Here is a 16,457-nt window from a genome sequence, read left to right on the forward strand (position 1 = left end):
CCTGGGGAACCCCGCGGGAGGCTGGGCGGGCGCGCCGGTTCGGTCCCGAAACAGAACAAATGGCTCTTTTCATCCCACGTCGAGCAAGCTCGAGGGCGCGTCTGTCGCCCGGGACCGTCCTGCACCCGCCGAGCTGTGCGGGCTAATGCTCCAAGTTGAGGATCTTGGAAGTGTTGGTGCTTGTGCGAGAAAGGTGCCGAGTTTGCTTTAAAGAGTAACTTTACCGAGAGCATACCCTGTGTTTTGTGTTTTTTGGTTGTGGTGTAAGCTGAGTAAATAAATCTGGACGTGAAATAGAGCACAGCTGTAAGTGGAATTCCTGGGAGTTTGGATCACGTAGCCTGCTAATGAAGTAGATGTGGGAATACCACAGTTTTTAACCCTCGTGCCCGTTTGCTCTAAAACATAATCTCCTGGGAATGGAATCTTTGTTCTTTTCGCTTCTCAGCCTAATAGAATGCTCTGTCCACCCTGGCTTCCCAGTGGGTTTTGTTGACGGATTCCACCAACGTTAGGCTCCCTTTTTTTTTGTCTTCTTTTTTAAGGTCTTGCCCGACATGTAGAGACCTAGAAAGCTGTTTTTCAAATGAGGTAATTAACTCATGTTTTTAAAACTGCATTGGGTTTTTTTTTTTTTAACCCCCTTAACATCGCTCCTCAAAACAGCTGTTTTCTAATCCAAAAGTTGGGTATTTGCAGTTACTTAGATGGCGCTGAGCCTTTACTTACAAAGTATTTAGCAGTCCTCGAAACTATTATAAGGGTTTATATTGGAGTTATTTTAGTAACAATTTTTTCTATTGAACAAACCACCAGCTCTTTCGAAAGGTTACTCGTGTGACTTGAATAGAATTAAACACTGTTTAAGTGATTTAGTGAAAATGTAGTATTACAGTTAGTTTACCCTGTGAAATGGTCGAAGTTTTCTTTATGTTTTTATTAACAGGGCTGACCAAAGAGTGCCATATATATGATGCTTGATAACATCTGCTGGGATTGTATTTTATAGGTTGCTTTGTAAAAGTATGAATCCTGGAATCTACTTGCAGAGCATCCTTAGAATATTTATGACTTTAACAGTCTTTGGGAATTCAGTAAAACGCAAAAAGCTTGCTTTCAAGCTTAAATCCTTGTTGACCTGCCAGACAGTTTCTTAGTTTAAAACAAGTTTTACCTCTCCACTTAGAACAGGCTGGATTAAAGAAACAGGTAAACTGTAGAAAGGAACAAAACATGAGGGGAAGATCAATACTACTTATAAAATGAACTTTGAATGATACTGAGCATCTAGATAGACAATAAATAGGATATTTTAACGTAAATCAAATCTGACAGACTCCTCATTTTCTTATTTTCCTTTTGGCACTTTCAAAATTAAAAATAGAAGCATTTTGATTGCACACTTTCCCATGGTTTCTTTTCCCTTTTTGCTCTCGTATTTAAAATTTTGAGCCTGAGCCAAGATTTTGCCAAGTATCCTTCCAAGATTAACATTAAAATTTAGTTTTGTTGTTCTGTCTCCATCATCATTACTCTTAAAGCAGTGTTGTTATTGTTTTGAAAAGGTGTCTTTCCTTGAATGTTAAAAGAAAAAGCCCTCTGGCTGGCAGTGGGTGCAGCAGACATTTGAGAGCTTTCTCTGGCAAGCTCCTGATCTAGGTGTAGAGTTACAGCAGTGATGCACTGTAAAGCACCTGCCCTCGTTCAGTGTACCATTTGGAAGGGAAGCCGGCATCAGGAAGTAATTACAAATGTTGGGGGATAGTCATAGTACGGTGAATAAAAATAAAACTTTGAGAGGATAAAGAGTGACGGGCTGCTATTTTAAATAGATTGATCTTGTAAGGTCACTTTGTAGAGGTGACAGTTGAGCAAGGAGTTGAGTGAGTCACTTGCTTTCCAGAATGGGCGGCTTTTCTAATTTGGTAGTTTGTCTTAGCCAGCTGAAACCAGTTTGGGAGAGCAACTGGTGAGGCAGAAGCTGTCTCCTGTGGCATCCAGCTCACCTGCAGGGACTGTAGAGGAAAATAGAGGCGATAACCATTGTCCTAGGGGAATTTAGCGGCTGTTTTAATCTCTGCATACTGGTTTTGGAAATGCCTTAGGAATTATTTAATGGTTAATTTTTGAAAATGTAATCTCTCCCCCCAAAGACTTTTCTTTGTAGATTATTTGGAAAGAAATCAAAGAAAAGGAATGGAGCTTATACGCTCAAATACTTGGAGTTAGAGTGGCAGGTGTTGCAGTGGCTATTTTGTCCCTGCTTTCAGATCTGTTGATAGGAGACAGGCATAGGGTGTGTAGGTAAAAAACAAACTGAGTTTGCTTTGTAATTTTGCCAGGGGCTGGTTCTTCAAAATTATCCCTGTGTGCTAATTGTATCTCTGTGCTTCAGTTTCCTTGCTTATTAAACAATGATTTTGTAGTTATTGAGAAGATTCAATTAATAAAACACTCAGAATAGTGCCTAATTTGTAGTAAACACTCCATGAATTTTACAGAGAAGTGGTAGTAGGGTGGTGGCTGATGGCTGTGCCATTGTGTTTTGGGAGATATCTGGAGTTGGGAAGGGTACACGTAGTGGTGTAATGGTGACTGCCCTTTACATTAGACCTTTGATAGATCTGTGTATTTTTCTCATTTTGAAAATTTCTGCCTTTTTCTAATTGACATCCTTCAAGAAGAGCATGCATGTGAGAGTAGAATTTTTTCTGATTTTTTTTAAAGACTCCTTAGGCTTATTTTGAACAATCACCTTAGCTTTAATGTACTTTAGGGTGTCTTCTCTCAATGCAGAGCCTAGCGCATTGCCAGACTCCCAGGATATGTTACGTATTAAAGAAAAGAAATGTTCATTACCCTGTGGGGCTTCCTATGAGTTGAGTTATTCCTAACCTTACAAAGATCTTGCTTGCTGCTCTATGCAGTCTAGCACAGCGAACATAGGAGATGCTTGGTGATTTGAATGAATTGAGAATAAAATTGTTCTTCCAGACTATTTTTGAAAGCCTGTCCATATGATACCTATTTAGGGAAAATTCGTATATTTAAAAAATGTTTTTGGTGTATAATACACATTCTTTTCATGCATGTAACTGTTCAGCTTGATGTATTTTCACAAACTGAATGCCCCAAACTAAATAGCACTCATTTTTAAAAAGAAAACTGCTAACACCCCAGAAGCTTCTTCCTGTTCTCTCCCATCCCTGCCAAATGGTAACCACTAAACTGATCTCTAACTGCAGAGCTTTGATTGCTTTTGTACTTTACGTGGAACCATACAAATATGTACCTACTTCTTATAGCCTGCTTATTTTCCTGTGATGAAAAACAATATTTAATGATATATTGACAACATACATATTTTTGGTACCAGGGATTGAACTCAGGACCTTGCACTTGTGAGGCAGGTGGCATTGACAACATAATTATATTGTCTGCCTAGTACTCACAGATACCGCAGTCTGTTTAGCCAGTTCCTTCTTTATACGTTCATACAGCTTGCAGTCTTTCACTATTAGTGATTGACACTGTCATAAACATAGATCTTTGAGTGTATCAATGACTATTTCTTTAGAACAAGTTTTTAGGCACAGAGTTGCTGGACAAATGTTCTAGCATTGTAAGGTATTGGCTGCATATTTCCAGTATGCCCTACCACTGCTGGTGATGGAGAGAGTAGTCATTTTTTTTTTCTTTCCCTTTTTTGCAGTACTGGGATCGAACTCAGGACCTTGCACTTGTAAGGCAGGCACAGTGCCACTGAGCTAATAAATCCCTGGCCCCAAGAGAGTAGTCATTTTCTTAGAATCACTCAGTGTTTACTTGAAATACCCATTATTTGATTCTTATTTAGGAAGACATCTGTCCAAGCTGGGGATTTAGCTCAGTGGTACCACCGCCTGCCTTGCAAACCCAAGGTCCCAATGTGTCCATTTCAGCGTAAGAGATAACTGATATCTTACTGCTGTATTTCAAACATGAATGCTAGTTAAGTTGAAGATGTTTTCATAGACTGTTGATGATTTGCTGCCTTTTGTGAACTGTCTCTATGTCCTTTAGTCTTGTCTTCATTTTGTAGCCCCTCCCATTTCCAGACACCAAAATCAAACTAGGTACCCTGAGGTTGTAGCATGTAACAAACAGGATGATAAAGGTGTGCAGCCAAATTGGTAAGGGGGCTAGGAACTTGTGCAACATTCTAACACATTTATTAAGCATCCCCCTTGGTTTTACAGTTTGTAACATATACTCAGGAGTATATTGGACTGGTTTGCATTGATGTGGGGCAAGAAAGACCTATTTTTCTAAAGTCTGACTTCACTGTATCTAGACATAGGTGTTCTCTAAAAGGCCAAAGTAGGCCCTGTACTTCTGTAGGAAAAAGAAATGCATGTAGAGCCAAGCAGTTGAACGGAAGCGGCTTAGACAGGGATTAGAAGCGGGAGGATTGACAGTGGCAGAGAGGTAGAATAAGATCAATAGTTCACATCCATAATCCATGGGATTTTCCCATGCCACATGGTTACTGTTGAATATATTTCTTATTTTTAGAAAAATCTTCTGGGGCAGTGTTATGGAAAAGTGTGGGCGAAACCAGTTAAGACACCTTTTTGTTGGTCCAGGTGAAAGATGACAGTCCAGACTGAAGCAGCAGCTAGAATTAATACTGAAGGAGGGATGCAGTGGAGAAATTTTTCATAGAGATTTGAGTCATCAAAAAAAGGCTTCATTAGCCGGGCGTGGTGGCACATACCTGTAATCCCAGTTCTTGGGAGGCTGAAGCAGTAAATACAGTTTTACAGTTTAGTAACAGGAAGCAGGCAAAGCAGTCACCGGCCAGTTGTGACACTGATTTCCTAGCCAGCATACCACATTTCATTAAGAAGTTATTCAAATCCTGTGTGCCTCAGTTTCTTAATAAAGAAGCATATGCAAAAGTTTTAGAGTCTCTAATTAATTTGTTTCAAAATGTCTTCTCAAAAGATTAAAATCTGTGAAAGGGCAAAATTCTTATTTAACCTAAATGCATTCAGGCTAAAAAAAATTTTTTTTTAATTTATCTGTTATCAGGAAACAATGTTTCTGCAAAAAAGCAAATTTTTAAAATAACTGAAATACCTCTTGAAGGACAAACAGGGTTTTTTTTTTGTTTTTGTTTTTGTTTTTGGTACTGGGGATTGAAGTCAGGTCCTTGAACTTGAGGCAGGTGGTGGAACCACTGAGCTAAATCCCAGGCCCAGTACTACCTTATTTTTGATGGCTAATCAAAGTAAGTCATTTAGGAAGAGATTCCGACACTATATTTCACAGAACTAGAAAAAGGAATCCAAAAATTCATTTGGAACAATAAGAGACCTAGAATAACAAAAGCCATTTTAGGCAACAGACACATGGCACCAGGTGTAACAATTCCCAATTTGAAACTATACTACAAAGCCACTGTGATAAAAACAGCATGGTACTGGCAAAGAAATAGGCCTGAGGATCAGTGGAACAGACTGGAAGACACAAAAACAAACCCAGATGTACTCAGCTACCTCATCTTTGACAAAGGAGCTCACCATCCTCAGTGGAGGAAAGATAGCCTCTTTAATAAATGGTGTTGGGAAAAACTGGATGTCAACCTGCCACAGATTAAAATTAGACCCTTATCTTTCGCCATGCACTAAATTAAAATCCAAATGGATTAAAGATCTAAATATTAAAACAGAAACATTAAACTTGCTGGAAGGTAAGTTAGGCAGAACTCTGGAAGACATTGGTATAGGAAAAGACTTTATGAACAAATCCTCAGTAGCACGGGAACTAGCAGATAGAATCAACAACTGGGATCTCATCTTACTAAAAAGCTTCTGTACTAAAGAAACCATCAGCAGAACTAAGAGACAATCTACAATGTGGGAAAAAATTTTTACCAGCTGTTCCTCAGACAAAGGACTATTAAGGATATATAAAGAACTCAAAACAATCAGCCCCCCCCAAATATAAAGACCCGATTCAAAAATGGGCATCCGAAATGAACAGACATTTCTCAGAGAAGTAAAAGCAGCAAGTAAATATATGAGAAAATGTTCCACATCACTGATCATTCGAGAGATTTCGACGAAAACAACACTGAGATTCCACCTCACCCCACAAAGAATGGCTGCTATCAAGAAATCACACAATAACATGTTGGTGGGGTTGTGGGGAGAAAGGAACCCTTCTCCATTGGTGGGAGTACAGACTGGTGCAACCACTATGAAAATCAATATGGAGATACCTCAAAGAGCTTGGATTGGAGGTTCCGTTTGACCCAGCCATCCCTCTGCTGGGTATCTTTCCAAGAGAACTAAAAGAATCATATCACAGAGAAGTATGCGCACCCATGTTTATAGCAGCACAGTTTGTAATAGCTAAATCTTGGAAACAGCCCATTTGCCCATCCATTGGAAACTGGATAAAGAAGATGTGGTTTTTCTATAAAATGGAATATTACTCAGCCATAAAGAATGAGAAAATAGATTCATTCATAGGAAAATGGATACATATTGAAGATATACTCCTAAGTGAAATAAATACGTCACACATGTATAAATACTGAATAGTTTTCCTGGTGTGAATAATCTGCAATAATACATAAGATCCTAATAAGATTACTGACATTTAGAAATGGGGAAGAAAGGAGCTAAAGGTATAGGGAAGGTGAAATGGGTAGGGGAAGGGTAATAAGGGAAAAGAAAAAATGAAATAATGAAAAGATGAAAAAGTGTTTGTATTTACTGTTTCTCTTTGAAAAGTGGGGAGTGAGGTGGACATACCATTGTCAGTTTTACATCAGCCTTTTGGTTATCCTCCTGATTTAGGTGCATTTAGAGTTAGTGCCAGCACTAGGTGCATTTTTCATTGTATTGTTAGATACCTGAGAAAAAATGTTTCTGGGCCATGAATTTAAAAATGATGTGCTGCTGGGGTTTGGCTCAGTGGTTCTGCAGTCTGCTTTACAAGTGCAAGGGCCGTAGTTCTATTCCCATTACCAAAACAAACAAAAAAGCAGTGTGCTAACCAGCATCTTCAGTAATCTTATTATCACTAGTTGCCTAATCAAATTAGTGTCATAGATGAAAGATCAGAATTTAAGGACCAGGGATTTAGCTCAGCAATTTGGTGGCCTGCCTTGCAAGCGCAAAGACCTGAGTTCAATCCCTGGTACCAAAGAACCCCCCCCCCCCGCGCAAAAAAAAAACCAGAATTTAAACTCGGCAAAACTGCTCTAGGGCTGGGGATTTAGCCCAGTGGTTCCACTGCCTGCCTCACAAGTGCAGGGTTCAGAGTTCAATTCCAAGTATCAAACAGCAAAACAAAAAACTGCACTAAATTACATGAGCTGCAGTATAGAATAGTAATGAAGAATGGAGTTTTAGCCAAACCATTTACTAGTTATTTGACTTAGATCAACTTACTAAATTCATTGTCTTTTTTCCTCATGTGATCAACTAAGTGCCTACTTGATAGGATTGTGAACATTAATTAGATGGGTATTCTGTATATAATCCTTACCGCATTTCACATGTTCTGTGAACCTGGCCTATTAACAGGTTTAATCCATGAAAATTTGGATTTATGTTAAACATAAATTCTGTATTTATAGACTTTATTTTAATGTGAGATTCATGGTACCACAAAATAACAAGTACCTCTGTTCCACTTAAGATTAAAATACACAGGTGTGTTGGTACATGCCTATGGTTCAAGAGCTCTGGGAGGCTGAGACAGGAAGATCTCAGGTTCAAGCTTAGCCCTAGCAACTTAATGACTTATGGAGACCCCTGTCTCAGATAAGGGCTGGAGTTGCAGCTCAATACAAAGGTCCTGGGTTCCAGTCCTAGTTCTGTCCCCCCCTCAAAAAAAAAAAAAGGTTTTAAAACAAATATATCTATTATATATGGCCTATGTATCTTAATGTGAAAAGTAAGGTTTTTACAAATTGTTGCATTCTTATGATTGTTGTAATATCCTTCAAATTGTCCTAGTAGGATTGACCCTTTTGATTTTTTGTTAACTAGTCGTTTGATAAAGTATCAACATGTTTTTGTTTTTAGCCTGAATGCAGTAAGTACGTAGACCCTTTGGCATATAAAAATGTTGCATTAAGAGCTGAGGATGGAGCTCAGTAGACAATTGCATAGCATGTGTGAGGCCCTGGGTTCAATCCCCAGCGCTTAAAAAAAGTGTGCTTGATGTAGTAAAGATTCTTGGCTTTCAATAATTTATTTTTGGAAACATTTTGGATTAGTTCCCACCACTGAATAAAGATGAAATGGATCCTTGATCAGAGCTATATATAAACTTGTGTGTAGGCTCAAGCTGTAAAATTAGTGATACAAAGTAAGGATGACATACCTATTTCTTTGTTTTTCTAAGGACAGATTTTAGAAATACAGGTAGACCTTATGACAGAAAATAACCCCAGCCATTTACACGACTTGTTACATGATTTTTTTTTTTTTTTTGGTGCTGGGGAATGGAACTCGGGACCTTGTGCTTGCAAGGCAGGCAGTGGCACCACTAAGCTAAATCCCCAGCTCCCCTGATTTTTTTAAACTAAAAATATTTAGCATATAATAAAACTTTGATCGGAATAGCAGTTAATTACTGGTTTAAATAAGGGTTCTGATTCTTTCCAGTATGGAAGTCCTTCAACTTTGTCTTCCCAAATTTAATAGATAACATTTAGTATAGGACTTCACCTCTCAAAGCATTATTTTCTATTGTTGTTGCTTTTGAAGGCCTACTGTATGCCTTGTACCCAACCGAGGGCTTTAAACATATCTTATTTAGTTTTTGCAGCAGCTTTTTGGGAAGTATTATGCACATATCTACTTATGGGAAGTAGTTAAGGACACTGAGGCCCAATAAGTTAAATAACTTGTAGGTAATATGGTGGTGCCTCAGTTCATGAACTTAATTCTTACCACAATTTGTTCCATGATTCTGGTTGCAACCAAATTACAAGCATTTCCAGAATCATGGAAAGAATTAATTTCTTGAACTATGGTGCCGCTGTATGTGACAGAGCCAGGATTCTACTTGTAGCTTGATTTATGCTGCCTGTTAGCATTTATTCAACATTGCCTTTTAAAACCAATTCTCATAAACATCTTTTTTTTGAAAAATTTACATATGTGAGCATGAATACATACAAGACTTGATCCTGTTTTCTTCTTGTAATTTTTAAAAAATGTTTTCCTGGTACCGGCAATTGAACTCAGGACCTTCTACTTGTGAGGTGGGCTTGGCTCCACTGAGCTAAATACCTAGTCCCTTGGAAGACAAGACAGTACCAAGCCATGTGCATGGTACATGTCTGGAATCTCAGTTATTCAGAAAGCTGAAGCAGGAGGATCTGAAGTTTGAGGCCAATTTAGATTGACTCAAAAAATGCTGGGAATGTTGCTCAGTGGTAGAGTGTTCTTGGGTTCATTACCCTCTGGGGAGGGCAGAGACACTACACCAAAAATGTTACTAGTGTTTATCTCTGGATGATGGGTTTATGATGTTTTTTTTTTTTTTTTTTTTTTTTTTTTTTTAAAGCTGATGGGCCGGGGATTTAGCTCGGTGCTACCACCTGCCTTGCTAGCGCAATGTCCCAAGTACGATCCCCAGTACCAAAAAAAAAAGTCATCTTCTGTTTATTTGTGTTTTCTACAAACATAAATTTGTTATTTGTAATACTTTTTGTATTACATATTGAACTTACAGTAATTGAGACATGACTTTTTTCTGATTTATTTTCTTTTTTTTATAGATCAATCTACCTTACTTCCTCAGTGGAAATCTAGTCACTATGATATGGTGGTTGGTGTATTGTCAGCTCGAAATAACCATGAGCTTCGAAATGTGATAAGAAACACCTGGTTGAAGCATTTGACAGAACATCCAGCATTAAGTCAACGGTAGGTTTTTGAATTATTCCCTTGCCTAGTTTGAAACTTCTGAAAAACATTATTTAGAAGAGTCAGAGATCTTAATTCAAATTTTCCTGGGAGAAATGGCTGTTTCATGTTGCTTTTCTTATATATATATATATATATATAATTGGGCCCCAAAAGTAAATTTAGCCAAGATTTGAAGTCAAAAGCTACTTGGAGGAAAGTATTCATTGGTTAATATACCTCATACTTACATAAATGCTTAGGGTGGTTTCTGTTTTGCTTTGATTTACTATACCAGTTGCATTCCAGAATACTGTGCAGGGACTTCTCACAGCTAAGCTTTAGTGACTTCCGTGTCATAGCATTTTCAGTTCTGTGGCCTGAGGTGTGGGCATAGTGCCTGGCTTTTTCCTGACCTTCCACCCAGACCTGAACCTTTGTAGCATCCCTCATGCTGGGATCAAGCTCACTGTGGTGAGGAGCCCAGGGCCTTAGTGTGTTCTCAGTGGGACTAGCCTCAAGGTTGTAGAGATAGGGGCTGCGGGGAAAGAAACATGCAAACTGTACTCCCAGTTATGTGCAGACACGTGGGCGGTGGACTGAGAAACCCTCTCAGGATTGTGTTAAACCAGCACTTTTGTGACTGAGTAGCTATACAAGTGAACTGAGGTTGTGAATTTTCTTGTCACTGGCAGTGAACATTTATAGCTTTCCTCTCTTATTCATAAGGGCTTTTATTCCTTTTCAAGATAGGTTTCTTTAGGGTACAATCACAGTGATAATAGAACCTTTTGTCCAGCAAATAGATGAGAGGCCTCAGAATCATCACTACCTCCAGAAACTGTATTTTTTCCCATCTTGGAAAGTAGGAATTCCTTTAGACCAAAATTTTGCTGCTATCATATGCTATGTCCTCCCCAATAGCATATCTTCTGGGTGCTGCCTTTGGAATTGGACTCTCTTCACATGTACCACTGCCATCCTCACCTAAGCCACCACCATCTCTCACTTAGATCATTGCAGAAGCCCCTTACATCAATCTCGTTTCTACCTTTGACCCCGACCCCTTACATTTAGTTCTTCACACAGCAGCAAGTGATGTTTGTTTGTATGCTTTTGGTTTTTCGAGACAGGGTCTCACTGTGTAGCTCAGCCTAGCCTTGGCCTCAGCCCCCACTAGTGCTGAGATTATAGGTGTGTGCCACCTAGTCTTTTTTTTTTTTTTTTTTTGAGACAGGGTCCCACTATGTAGTTGAGACCGACCTGGAACTCACTATGTATCCCAGGCTGGTCTCAAACTCACAGCGATTCTCCTGCCTCAGCCTCCTGAGTGCTGGGATTACAGGCATGCGCCACCACGCCCGGAAAAAGTTTTTTTTTTGGTACCAGGGATCGAACTCAGGTCGCTGAGCTTACAAAAGCAGGGACCGGAACCACTGAAAGGTTGTTGCTGGGCTGTCCGGGCAGCGTTTAAAACTTGTGATCCTGGCCGGGTGTGGTGGTGCACACCTGTACTCCCAGCACTCGGAGGCTGAGGCAGGAGGATTGCTGTGAGTTCAAGACCAGCCTGGGCTAAATAGTGAGTTCCAGGTCAGTCTCAACTACATAGTGAGACCCTGTCTCAAAAAAAAAAAACAAAAACAAAAAACTTGTGATCCTCCTGCCTCAGCTTCCCAAAGTGCTTTGCAAGTGTGCCCAGCTCAGAATGACCTTTTAAAACTAACTTTGTCAATCCTCTATTCATACCCCTTCACTGACTACCTTTCTTGCTCCGAATGGAATCCACAGTCTGTTGTTGTCTTTAACCTTCTCTGAATGCTGGCTGCTTCACTGTGGTTTAACACACTGACTGCCCTCACAGCTAACTTCCTTCAGACTCTGCTCATTTTACCATAGCAGACAGCCCATATCAAGTAGCAACCTGTCTATTCCATTGTGTTCCCTCACTTTGCTCTGTCATTATACGTAGCACTAACTGGCATGTTTATTGTATTTAGTTGTACATTTATAAATGATTTGTCTTTCCCCACTAGAATATAGGTTTCATCTGTTTTTTGCTCTTATATTCCCAATACTTAGAACCTAATTTAAGTCCATAGTGATAGTGAACCTTTCAGAGACAAATGCCCACACTGCAACTGAAAAGACACACAAAGTACCAGTACTGCAATTAAATTGAAACAGGTTTTAGTTCAAGGGGAAAAGAAAACAAACTTACACATTAACATCTTTTGTCTTAAAAGAAAAGCAAGTAGCATGGGTGTCATAGGTTTGCCACCACTGACCTAGCAATAAGGCACTCAACAGCTGTTGAATGAATGACTCGGAACTAAATGTAATGAGTAAGATTTACCTTTAGAGGGTCACCTGTAGTTCATTTGCTTTTGTAAGCTTTGTGGTTTGTTTTATGAAAATGATAGCTCACCTATATAAAAACAGTTATTAGCCAAAAACAGCTTTCGTGGGGCAGAGTAATTATGTGGATTTAATACTTTTATTCCAATTGCTTCTCAGCCTTTTGGCTAAGATGAAGAGTAATACTTTTATTCCAAATGTTGTTGGTGTGAGTGTTAAATGTTTTACCTATGTAAGGTATTAAATGTCTTTTTAAAGCAGTAATGTGTTGTGTGTGGTGGAACCACAAATATAGTTAAGCCTGAATCTTTAGAGTGGCTTGAAGTTTAGTGAAAGGAAATAGATGTAATAGTGTTGTAAAATGTTACAGGTCTTATGAAATATAAAATAATCCTAGAGTATTTGGAAAACTCCAATCCTATGCAACTAGAGCACAGGAGTTTTTATGGGGGTAAGGGTTATTGAGGGGGTGAGTATTAGGGAGGAAGCCGGGGAAGAAAGGAGTGACAGAGAGAAAGGTTATGTAAAGAGAGGAGAGCAGGTGTGGTGACATACACTTGTAATTCCAGCACGTGGGAGTCTAAGGCCCTAGGATCTTGAGTTCAAGGCCAGCCTAGGCTACATAGTGAGACCCTGTTAAGAAAGAATGAGATGTAATCCCGGCATTCGGGAGGCTGAGACAGGAGGATCACTGTGAGCCGGAGACCAGCCTAGGCTACATAGTGAGTTCCAGGTCAGTCTCAACTACATAGTGAGACCCTGTCTCCAAAAAAGAAAAAAGAAAGAAAGAAAATAAAAATGTAAATAAGGATCAAGATGTATAATTGATATTATATAATAGGAAGAAAAGTTAAGAGTGGAGGAAGTGGGAGGGGTAGGGGAAGGTGAAAAGGGAAAAGAAAAAATATGTGAAAAAGAAAAACATGGAAACAGTATCTTTGTAAGGGAAGGGTGGAGAGGCTGAGGAAAGGGCTGGGGAATGGGGAAAAATAACCTGCTAAGTTATATATAGGTACACGATCCCATTCAATGTATCTGTATTATATACCTAAAATGTACTAATAAATGTACTAAATAAAAAGAATGAGAAAAGAGGGCAGACCTATGCCTGAGAGAAGTAAGCCTATGGAGGGTTAAGTGGAAGGTAAGGATGGAACGAACAGGAAGCATCTAGAGTGACTACTAGCTTTGTGCCTCGGAGAATAGTGGTCCTCACTCCATCTGAGTGCTAGATGCGAAGAGCACCTCTCATGGGAAAAGCAGCTCAACATGTTGAGTTTGAGGGCCCTACAGGAAGCAGTGTACTGGAACATGCTTACTGGCTGGTTCTCTGGAACAGAGTATGCATATATGTATGCATATATGTATTATAAATTGTGCTGATATAAAAGGTGTAACACATGCTTGAAGAATAATAACATAGTGCTCTTTATTATATTAGTAAATCCTGTGACATAAACTGTAAGGCAGGCGGCAGAACCACTGAGCTAAGTCCCTGGTGAACTGATTGTAATAGAATGCTTTTGTTTGCCAGACTCTTCTGTTACCAATTCATGGTTGCAATTGACAAAGTGTAGTTCTAACACAGATATTTACTTTAACAAGTGAAACTATAGGACAACTAAGGTACGTCAGAATTTTACTTTTGATCCATGAAGCCAGTGACTTCTTTGCTGAATCATAATAATCTTTGAACATTGGAAGAGTATTTTCTCCCTTTTTTTGTACTACTCACAATATAGCTCCAGATAGAGTGCACTATGTTTAATTTGCATTATTAACTTTTTTGCATGTTCTTTTGAGTCTGTACAATGAAGAAAACAATATATCAAACACTTCTATTGTTTGACAGTTTCAGTGGTCTAGATAGTCCCACCAACACCGATTTCAAGAAACTAAGATGATATTACTGAATGCAGAATTGGGGAAAGATGTACATAATACGCCACGTAATATTCATCGTACATATAAAGATGCAAATATTCTCAAGAGACTGATAATAGTAAAATGTAGTAAAATTAGAAAATGATGAGTTTGACGGTTTCTTTTGTTCATAATATACTTAAATGTAAGTTTATGTAATTCAGTTTTTAAGAAAATCTGCTGAATAACCATCTCTCAAAATTCCTGAAAATATGATAGTTGCTCTCACAAGGCAGGACTAGCAGGCTTCAGAGCACAACTGCCTGTGGGTAATGTAGGTGAAGACATCCAATGAATTTATGGATCTTTTACTCAGTGGGTAGGTCTAAATGAGAGCTAGTAGCTCAAACATCATTTGTAGGCTAGTTGAGTCCTTTAGAATAAATAATATTGTCCAAGAAGAGGAAGGGAAGAGTGGGCAGGTGGAGAAGAAATTTAAGGGCAGACCTTAGATCATGTTCTGGGTTTTTATAATGTGGAAGGTAAGAGTTACAGGGTAACCAGTAAGGAAACGTCTGGGAGTGGTGGGGACCTCATCTTGGGGGATAGAAAGACTAATCTTGAGCAGAAGGAAGACCTGCTAAAATAGAAAAACAAAAAAACAGAAAAGCTAGACATAGTGGCCCAAGACTATAATCCCAGCATTCTGGAAGCCTGAGGCAGGAGGATCACAAATTTGAGCTCAGCCTGGGCAATTTAGCAAGACCCTATCTCAAAGCTGCTCAGCTCAAAGGCCCCAAGTTCAATCCCCAATACCACAAAAAGAAAAGGAAAGTTCGAGGTATGGATAGTTGTTTTTGTTTTGTTTTGTTTTTTGAGATAGGGTTTTGCTATGTAATGTAGGCTGTCCTTGAACTCACTGTGTAGATCAGGCTGGCCTTGGACTCACAGTGATCCTCCTGGCTCAGCTTCCCCAGTGCTAGATCACAGGCGTAGGCCACCACTCCCTGCTAAGATAGGGATTGTTCTTGAGATGTTAATGCAGTATACTTTTATTTTATTTTTTATTTTTTAATTTTTTGGTACTGGGGATTGAACTTGGGACCTTGTGCTTGCAGGGCACAGGCAACAGAACCACTGAGCTAAATCCGTGGCCCAACACAGTATACTTATAGATAGCATGAGCAGGCACTGCTAGCCAGAGCAAACTTTCACACTTGCTTTAATACGATAGTATAGGAGAAAGCTCACACACAAGTCAGGTGTTAGTTAGCAATTTGATGTTCCCCTTTTTTGCTATACTAGAATACCGGTAGAGATTAATCCTCATAAATACTTCATGTCTTAAAGTAAAAGCTCTAAAATGAGCCTGAGGAAATGTTCATGTATAAGGTGAAGATAAGTAACCGATGTTAATGCCAACGCATCTCTCAGTGTGCTTGTGAAGTTCATAATAGGTGCTCATGGCTGTGCAGTGCCTGTGGAAGACAGGGAGGACCCTTACTCCTGTAAGCTGCTCAACATCACAAGTCCAGGTGAGTTGTCTTCTGCCAGAGACTGCCATCTGAAGTTCAGTGATGAATAAAAGTTGCTAAACTTAATAGTATGGAATCTGTTTTTGCCATCAAAATTTGAGTTTTATCCCTCTTCTTAGATTGACTAATCCAGGAATCTATAGAGATTCTTCACAGGTACAGAATTCCAGGGTCTGGTAGAATATTTAAAGTTATTAAAATGCATCTAGAAATTCTTTATGCTTAGATAAATGAGTTACTGAACTTCGCACTTTGAAGAATTTGCTGATTTTACCAGTGGATTTATAATAGCATTGATACAAATGTTGTGAGTCAACTTTCTGTTGAGGTCATTGGTAGTGCTTCTGCAAAACAGAGTAAGAAATTAACACAAGTAATACTTTCTGTTTCTTGAAAGTGGTGGGGATTCTGATGATGAAGAAAATAGATTCTAATTAGATTTTCTGTGTGTCACCAAGGAACTAATATTGGGAAGTTGTAAGTTGTCTTTATTAGCCCTTCCTGTTATGTGCATCTATGATTCCAAGAGATGTTCGGCTTTTCCAGTATCTCATGTGTTGATTACGATGTATTATTTTAAATTTTGTCAAACCTTTATGGTTATGTATACGTATGGGGAACCAAAAATATTATGCACCTCGTAAATGTTGTATTAGTGATGATGTGGTGTCCTACAACAAGATATGCTTGAAAATCAAAACCAGCTGGGCATGTTGGTGCATGCCTATAATCCCAGCACTCAGGAGGCTGAGGCAGAAGGATCTTCATGAGTTTAAGGCTAGCCTGG

General features: G+C 39.1%; 1 protein-coding gene across 1 annotated transcript in view; it reads left to right on the forward strand.

Annotated features, from left to right (window-relative positions):
- The first annotated feature begins 59 nt into the window (after window positions 1-59).
- The window catches only part of B3galnt2 (beta-1,3-N-acetylgalactosaminyltransferase 2), a 63,420-nt gene continuing 47,022 nt past the window's right edge, over window positions 60-16,457 (forward strand). Inside the window, exons 1-3 of the mRNA XM_019207186.2 lie at window positions 60-135; window positions 9,791-9,938; window positions 15,570-15,670. Of these exons, the coding sequence (XP_019062731.2) occupies window positions 60-135; window positions 9,791-9,938; window positions 15,570-15,670 (325 nt within the window). The remainder of the gene's footprint in view (window positions 136-9,790; window positions 9,939-15,569; window positions 15,671-16,457) is intronic.

Source organism: Fukomys damarensis, unplaced genomic scaffold, assembly GCF_012274545.1.
Source record: "Fukomys damarensis isolate Sample0158 unplaced genomic scaffold, DMR_v1.0_HiC HiC_scaffold_10, whole genome shotgun sequence".
NCBI classification, from domain to species: domain Eukaryota; kingdom Metazoa; phylum Chordata; class Mammalia; order Rodentia; family Bathyergidae; genus Fukomys; species Fukomys damarensis.